The following is an 8,220-nucleotide window of genomic DNA, read 5'->3' on the forward strand; positions in this document are numbered from 1 at the left end:
ACACCATCTTGTGAAACCATTCTTAAGAAAAATTTTAAGTGCTAAAATTTTCTGAGAAAACCTGGTCGCTGGTCACTTAAATTTCTACACAATGTGCTCCTGACTTCAAGGTTATGAACATAGCCTGACCATTTAGCTGCTAACTTTTGTCTTCTGTAAACAATGCCAGCTTGCTTCCTGCAGATGTCCACAGGTGGCATTCTGTATGACACAAAATTGCAGGTTTTGCTTTTAAAAGCAGAAGAAAATTGGAAGTCAGGCTGTTCTGTGCCTCAATGCACAGGACAGCACCATTGATGGAAAAGAAAGACTCTATATTGCGTATTCAGGCCTCTCAGATGGTCTATCTTCAGTATCCCTTAATAGTAGCTGTCCTATGAATTTTATGAAATGGAGAAACTATAGCACTGGACAACAGCAAAGAATACTTAAGAGAAAATTGATAAATCCCTTTATTAGCAGAATTAGATTTGGGTGTAACTTCTGTTGTGCATTATTCCCCATCATGAAACAGATGTCCACAATGGCAAGTGTTTTTTCAATGTAGTTGAGGGAACATATGAGCTAGCATATAGCTTTAGGATAAAGCTATCCTCCCCATCCTGACCTGATGTCCCTTATCAGTTGAGGTTATATAACTGAAAATGGAAGTATGTCACTGAATAGTCTATTTTTTTCTTTGCTTATACATTTTGAAATTCTTGTTGCTCTATGTATTTTAATTCAGTACTTTGATCAAAAGGTCACTCCTTTACATCAGACACATGTTGGTATACTGAGAATAATACTGCAATAAGAGTCACAGCATATACTTCAATCTAGGAGGAATGGAACAATGTAGACTCTAGAAAAGGGATATAGTATCAACTCATAACTTACTAGCTCTGTGAACTATTAAAAATTATTCTAAGCCTCTTTTCATGCACAGTGTTATGCAACAATTTACCCTAAGTAAGAACTGGAGGATTTAAGCATTCCATTCTACATGAAGTCCCTTAAGCAGGAAGGTAAACAGGTCAAAATAGCTTCAGGAAGTTCCTTCAAAATGGAGGTAAACAAAAAAGCTTCAACAAGTACCTGAAACTGAACAGATTCAATAGACCCCTCCCCTTTCAGTGTAAATAAATAAAAGCTGAGAGTCCCTCTCACAGCAAAATGAAGCAGGGCTGCAAATAGGACTCTTAAGACAAGTTAAACTACCAAGACACAGACAAGCTGTGCTGCAAAGACACTCAAAGGAGAAGAGGTTCTAAGATGACTCTGAGACCAGAATAGCTACTTAGAAGAAGCAGAAGCAGAAACCAGAAAAGCTTCTTGGAAGGGGATTAGACCAACTGAAGCACCTGAAAAGGAATCTCTCCATCCTGTTAACCTGCCTGCAGGCTATGCAGTGTGGTATAGCTTCACAGGTATTTTGACCAGTCACCCATGGGGTGTTTTTGGTTTTTTTGTTTTTGTTTTGTTTTTGTTTTTGTTGTTGTTGTTGTTTTTTGGAGGAGCAGCTATCTTTGAACCATTTCTGCTCCTCTAAATAATCCCTCAGTCATATTCCTGTAATTAACCTCAATAAAATTCATGGTTCCCCAAGCTGGAGATAAGCATTATCTGTACTTGGGTCTGTTATAAGCTCCTTATCTGGGTTAATAGGCATGTATTATATAACCATAGGAAAAAACATATTGTTGCACAATATTGAGAAATGAGTTTGAGAGGTTTCATCTTATAGGACTTAAAAACAGGACTCAATGGGCAGCATTTGTGCATTTAGCTGCCTTGTATAACTGTCATAAAATATGGGAATCAATAATATAAACATTTTGATTTGATTCATTGATATCTATCCACCTGATACTATTTTTTTCTATTTTTAAATTTGATACCACAGAGTATACAGCATTGTATTTGCAATAAAATAATTAGAAATTTTTCTTTCAAAAAGTTGTTAAAAAATGTTTTCTGTCTAAATGTCACAAAATCCTACTTATTTCATTGGGAAGGGGATGACATTTCAGTCTCATGAATAATTACAGCTTCTCCAAGAATCTACCACTGCATGGGCAGGTGCTAGATCTACTTACAATAAATAACTTCACTAAAGTCTGAAGACTTCCCAAGACTGTATGTTTAATGTTTACGCAGAGCACAAGCCTTGAAAAAAGAAACATCTGAGTCATTGTGATTGAATTTCTCATGTATTCTATAATATCAAAAACAAATGGAAGCATACATTTATAAGTTCGAAATCAGCAACTTCAGTTAACAAACCAACAAATGACCAAATGTTACTATTGGCCATTCTCAAATATCTTTCTACAGATTTTTCAATCTTCAACATTTTTCCTGTATAAATGCCATGTTCTAATTTGTATTTCAAGTTAATACAAAGTTTGAACATTCAGTTTGATAAACAGAAATTAGGCACAGTCTATGAAAGTTATCAATCTGCATTCTAATACCAAGTTAATATTTTGTTACAAGACCTCAAAACTTTATCAACAACTTTTTTTTGCATAAAGACCTTTTCAGTCTTATAGCGGAGGCTACATAATATCTCACTAGCCAGTAAAATTGCCTGACTTGGCCTTAGAGTGTCCCTTGGCTTTGCCCTTAGTGCCAGCCTTGGCTGCAGCTTTGGCTTGAGCTTTCTCTTCCTCTTCAATCAAAGCCTGTTCATAACTAGATGAGTAAGCAGTGGGCATGGTTTCACCAATCTTACATAAAAAGTCCATCACTCTTCTCTTGCTGTATTCAGCATAAGCTTTTGGACCCCACAGGAACTGATAGCATGGAGGATCACTATCAGGAACCTGACGGTATTCTAGGTAGTTTTCCTGCACTAGCTCTTCAGTGATGAGCTTCCTTGCATCCCCAAAGATGAAGTGTGGGACCCCATCATAGACTCCTAACATACTCAGGAAGTGCCAGACCTTTTCCTCTGGGGCACAGTAACCATTTAAATAGATCACACTTAGGAGAGGGATCAGAATCCCCCTAGTAGGAACACCCAGCTCACTGCTCTCACTTCCATCATCCTGGAAATCTAGCTTACTGACAAGAATGTAGGTTTGACCATGGGGCTGGACTTCTTTCAACTCAATGCCAAAAACCATATCTAATTGATAGGAGGCTTTTTTGAAGATCTCAGGGAACTGCTCCTTGAACCTTTTGTTCACAAGCTGGAGCATTTCTCCCCTCCTTGCAGGCTCCTTAATTTTGTACTTGTAGAGCATGTACTCTACCAGCATTCCTGTTTTCCTTGATAGAAGATCCATCTGTTTGCCTCTGGAGGAGAGTGGGGCCCTACAAAAACTACCATTTTTCTCTTCTTGGCAATTTGCACCTTTTCCAGACCTTTTGCAGGCCATGCCTTTACCAGCAGAGGCGGTAGATACCCTGCCCTTTTGGAAGCCAGCAGTAGAGGTGCTTGCAACAGCATCTCCAGACTCATGATCAGAGCAGACAGGTGACTCTCCTTTCCCTCCTGCCTTGGCTTGAGCATCTGTTAGCCCCTGGGCCTCATCCTGGACCTGGCGGCGTTTCTCACGAGCACGGGCCTTACTCTTCTTTCCTCTGGGCATGATGGCTGTGGTCAGGAATAGAAAGCAGTAGTTTGCGTAAAAGAGCAGGTGTCCTTGTAACCTTGATCAGGAAAATAATACACCATAAGCACTTTTTGGAGATGCCAAACATCTTGATTTTTTTCTAACATTTATTTTCCCGCAGTTTGAGATCTCTGCTGTGAGAATGCACAGAGATTCTGTTCTGACCAGCTGCTATTAAATCTGATTTACCGAGGTATCTAAATACTCTTAATCCTTTCATACTCTACTCTCCTGGCTCTAAGAAAATACCCAGGGCCTGGATAAAACCTTCAGAGATCTCAGTCTACTCAAATAACTGGGTACAAAGTGCTGAGAATTCTGTAACACTCTATCTAAGACTCTCTGGTGTCTTCAACTCTTCTTCAGATTGCTTCTCTGGGCTCCCCGTTAAGCATAGAACTATTGCTCTCCTTTTTTTTTTTTTTTTAAACAAGGCCCTACAATATCAGACAAAGAATTTTACCTCTAGGCTCAATGAAATACATGCTGATCAGCTGGGATGGTAGCTCAATCCATAATCAGCTTGCCTTGCAACACAAGGTATTGAGTTTTAAACCTATAATCCATGTTTTAAAAGCAAAGCAAAGTGTGATGGATTGCAATTGTAATATCAGTGCTGGGGTGGAGACAGAAAGATCACTGGGGCTCAGCAACCAGGAAAGCTAGCCTACTTGCCAGAGGCAGACCATGAAGAGAACACCATCTCAAACACACACAGATAGCTCTGGAGCAAAAGTACTTTAATTTGGCATCTGGTTTCCACAAACATGAACTCACGCACTAGGACACACATATACATATGCATGCAGACAAAACATATTTCTTTCACAGCACAAACATAGGGACGGGGAATATTGAAAGTCCCAACACTAATCTTTGTCCTTTTGGGCTGAAAATGCCCTGCGAACAGTGACTAGCTAGTCAGACTTGTACATTCTGGTTATACTATAGGGACTGGGCTTTAAGTGGCCCCATTATTTCTGGAAGTGAACCCCCATGTTCATATGTCTTCTCTGAAATTAGGATCTACATACCAAGGGTAAAGTGGGCCTGTATTGGGTCTAGGCTGTCCCTTTTCAGAGAGCATTCTCAGAGGAGCAGACAGGGCTCTCATGTTGCTGGCTCCCCATTCACAAGCACTTTAAATGCCCATGCTATGCACCAGGTTGCAGTTTGCATTCAACCATGGCGTTAGCATCCCACTCAGACATTTTAAACTGACACCTTTTCATTATCTGCATTCATTTTACTAAGTCATGAGAACTGTTGTCAAATTCCACACATGGATCCTTGTAGTTAATCATCTCCCCCACTTCCTTCTCCCATTGCTGTGTCTCCTCACTTCCTTTCCCCTCCTCCTGGTCAATTCCCTACTCTGCTCTTATTTCTAACAGTGCATGACAGTTTGGGAGAGAGGCTTTGACTCTTTCATGTATTTCCATATATTTAATAACCTATGGTTTTACCACCCTGGGAATTCAACCTAGGGCTTCAGAACTGCTAAGGAAATCTAGCTGTACAACATATTTTCCCCCACCTTCTGATTTTAAAAGTAGTTTGGGAGAATATAAAAGCCTCAGGCTATGGTTCCTTCTGAACTCCACTTGTTAGAGGGCTACCTTAAACCTCCAGGTACCTCCTTCATATGGCTTGCTCTGATTCCCAAATGCTGGGCTTAGATACTCTAAGCATCACAGCATTTTAAGGCTCCCACTGATTCGCAAGCACTGGCCTTAGCTCCTCTAAACCTCCAAGTATCTCATTCTTATGGAACCCTCTTACTCCTATGTGCTGGGCATGGCTACCCTAAGCTACATAGTGCTTCTCACTTCAGGTTCCCTCTGAATTCCAAGTACAGGGACTGACTAAGACTCACATTACATTCCCCTTATGACTCCATCTGACCCCCAAGTGCTGGGCAGGGCTACATGAAATTATGCTTTATCCAACACCTACTTGCTGGAAATGGCTGCACGAAACGTTATACTACCTTCCTTTTCTGGTTCCCTCTGACACCCAAGGGCTGAGCTTGGCTACCTTAAGCTTCTCCTTATCCTCCCCCCCCCTTATGCCTTCCACTGACTGCCACATACTGACCATGGTTACCCTAAACCTTATAGTACCTCCCTCTTGTGGCTTCCTGTGGCTCCCACATTATGGGCATCGGATGCGAAGCACTCAAAGTTCCCTCTGATTCCCATGTGTAAGGCATGGCTACCCTAAAACTCATGATACCTCCTGCTTATCCCCTAACTCTCAAGGGCTGGAGATGGCTACTCTAAATTATCATTAGTCTGACCCCAACCTGCTGGCCATAGCTATTCCAAATCTTCTGGTATCTTCTTCTTATGGCTCCTCCCTCTGACTGCAACATGCTGGACCTGGCTTCCCTAAATGTCATGGCCCTTCCTCTTATATCTCTCACTAAATGCCAAATGTGGGTGAGACCATGTTAAGCTTCATAGTATCTCCTTCTTAAGATTATCTCTGACTCCCAAGTGCTAGGTATGGTTAGCCTAAGTTTCATGGAATCTCCATTTTATCTTAGGTCTCCAAAGTGCTGGGCTCAGTGACATGAAATTATGCTACCTTAGACCCCCACTGATGGAATTGAACCCCTAAATCTAATGTTTCCTCCACCTTATGGCACTGACTTAAAAGGGATGGGCCTGGCTTCATTAAGCCTCTCCTTATATCCCTGCTTATGGCTCTCTGACTGCCACATACTGGGTGAGGTTACCACAAACCTCCTGGTACCTCCCCCTTAAGGCTCCCTATGCATCCCACAAGCCTGGCATAACGATCTTAAACCTCATAGTACCTCCCTATTAAGGTTTCCTTTGACCCCAAAGAGAAGGCATGGCTACCATAAATCTCATGGTATCCCCAGCATGTTCTGACTCCCAAGGGAATGGTTGGCCACTTAAAAATATCATTCTTTGCCTGGCAGTGGTGGCACATGCCTTTAATCCCAGCACTTGGGAGGCAGAGGCATGTGGATTTCTGAGTTCAAGGCCAGCCTGGTCTACAAAGTGAGTTCCAGGACAGCCAGGGCTATACAGAGAAACCCTGTCTCACACAGAACAGAACAGAACAGAACAGAACAGAACAGAACAGAACAGAACAGAACAGAACAGAACAGAGCAGAGCAGAGCAGAGCAGAGCAGAGCAGAGCAGAGCAGAGCAGAGCAGAGCAGAGCAGAGCAGAGCAGAGCAGAGCAGAGCAGAGCAAAACAAAACAAAACAAAACAAAACAAAACAAAACATAGTTGTTCTCAACCCCAGCGGCCGAGCAGTGCTATAGTAAATCTCATAGTCCCTCCCTCTGACTTCCCCTTGCTGGACTTGGCTACTTTAAGTCTCACAGTCTTTCCTTCTGAAGACTAGCTCTGACTCCTAAGTACTAGGCATGGGTATTCTGTATCTCATGGTATCTCCAACTCATACTCTGACTCACAAGTGATGGCCTTGGCTACACCATAATGCTTCCTTGGAACCCTACCTGCTGGGTGTGTCTATTTTAAACCTCCCTTAATCTACCTCTCATGGTTATCTCCTAATCCCATATTCTGGTCTCGTATATCTTAAGCTTCATAGTACTTCCCTTTTCTGGCTCCCTCTCTAACTACCCTAAATGCCATGGCACCTTCCCCTCATATCTCCTTCTGACTCCCTGTTGTTCAGCTTGTCTAATTTATGTCTTTCTTATGGTACCCTCTGACTCTCAAGCACTAAAGACTGCTACCCTAAGTCTCATGGTACCACCTTTTTATACTCTGAATCCCAAAGCTGGGCATAGCTCCTCCAAGTTATGCTTCCTTGGATCCTTACCTGCTGGGCATCGCTACACTAAATCTCATGATACCTCCCTCTGACTCTCGCTTGCTGGGCTTGGTTAAATTAAGTCTCATGGTCTCTCCCTCTTAAGGTTTCCTCTGGCTCCCAAGTGCCATGGATGGTTAATATAAGGTTCATGGTATCTCCTGCTTATTCTCTGACTACCAAGGACAGAGAATAGCTACTCAAAATTACTGTTTTCTGATCCCCACCTGCTGTGCATGGCTACTCTAAAGCTCCTGATTCCTCCCTCTTATGCTTACCTCTAACTCCCACATGCTAGAGCTGACTACCCTAAAAGTCATGGTCCCTTCCTCTTATATGTCCCTCTGAATGCCACATGTTGGTTGTGGCCATCCTAAGTCTCATAGTACCTCCCTCTAGGGTGCTCTCTGACTTCTAAGTGCTAGGAATGGCTACCATTTACTTTATGGCATTAACAGTTTATCCTCTGACCCCTGAATGCTGGGCATAGCGACCTGAAATTAAGCTTCCTTAGACTCCTACCTGCTTGGCATTGTTGCCCTAAACCTCATGTTACCTCCGTCTTATGACTCCTGTTTACCCTTTGAGTCCCATGAGCTAGGCCTGGCTACTCAAAGTAATACTTCTTTGAACACCTACCTGATGGGCATGGCTATGCTAAATCTCATAGTAACTCACTCTGGAGCCCACTTGATGGGCTTGGCAAATTTAAGTCTCTCTCCCTCTCTCTCCCTCTCTCTCCCTCCCTCCCTCCCTCCCTCTCTCTCTCTCTCTCTCTCTCTCTCTCTCTCTCTCT

At 42.4% G+C, this 8,220-nt stretch overlaps 1 protein-coding gene across 1 annotated transcript in view; it reads right to left on the reverse strand.

Annotated features, from left to right (window-relative positions):
• Positions 1–2,555: 2,555 nt before the first annotated feature.
• LOC110286267 (melanoma-associated antigen B4-like) overlaps positions 2,556–8,220 on the reverse strand; it is an 8,645-nt gene continuing 2,980 nt past the window's right edge. Inside the window, exon 2 of the mRNA XM_021152714.1 lies at positions 2,556–3,639. Coding sequence (XP_021008373.1) covers positions 2,556–3,578 — 1,023 coding nt within the window. The 5' untranslated portion in view covers positions 3,579–3,639. The remainder of the gene's footprint in view (positions 3,640–8,220) is intronic.

Source organism: Mus caroli, chromosome X (assembly GCF_900094665.2).
Source record: "Mus caroli chromosome X, CAROLI_EIJ_v1.1, whole genome shotgun sequence".
Classification (NCBI taxonomy): domain Eukaryota; kingdom Metazoa; phylum Chordata; class Mammalia; order Rodentia; family Muridae; genus Mus; species Mus caroli.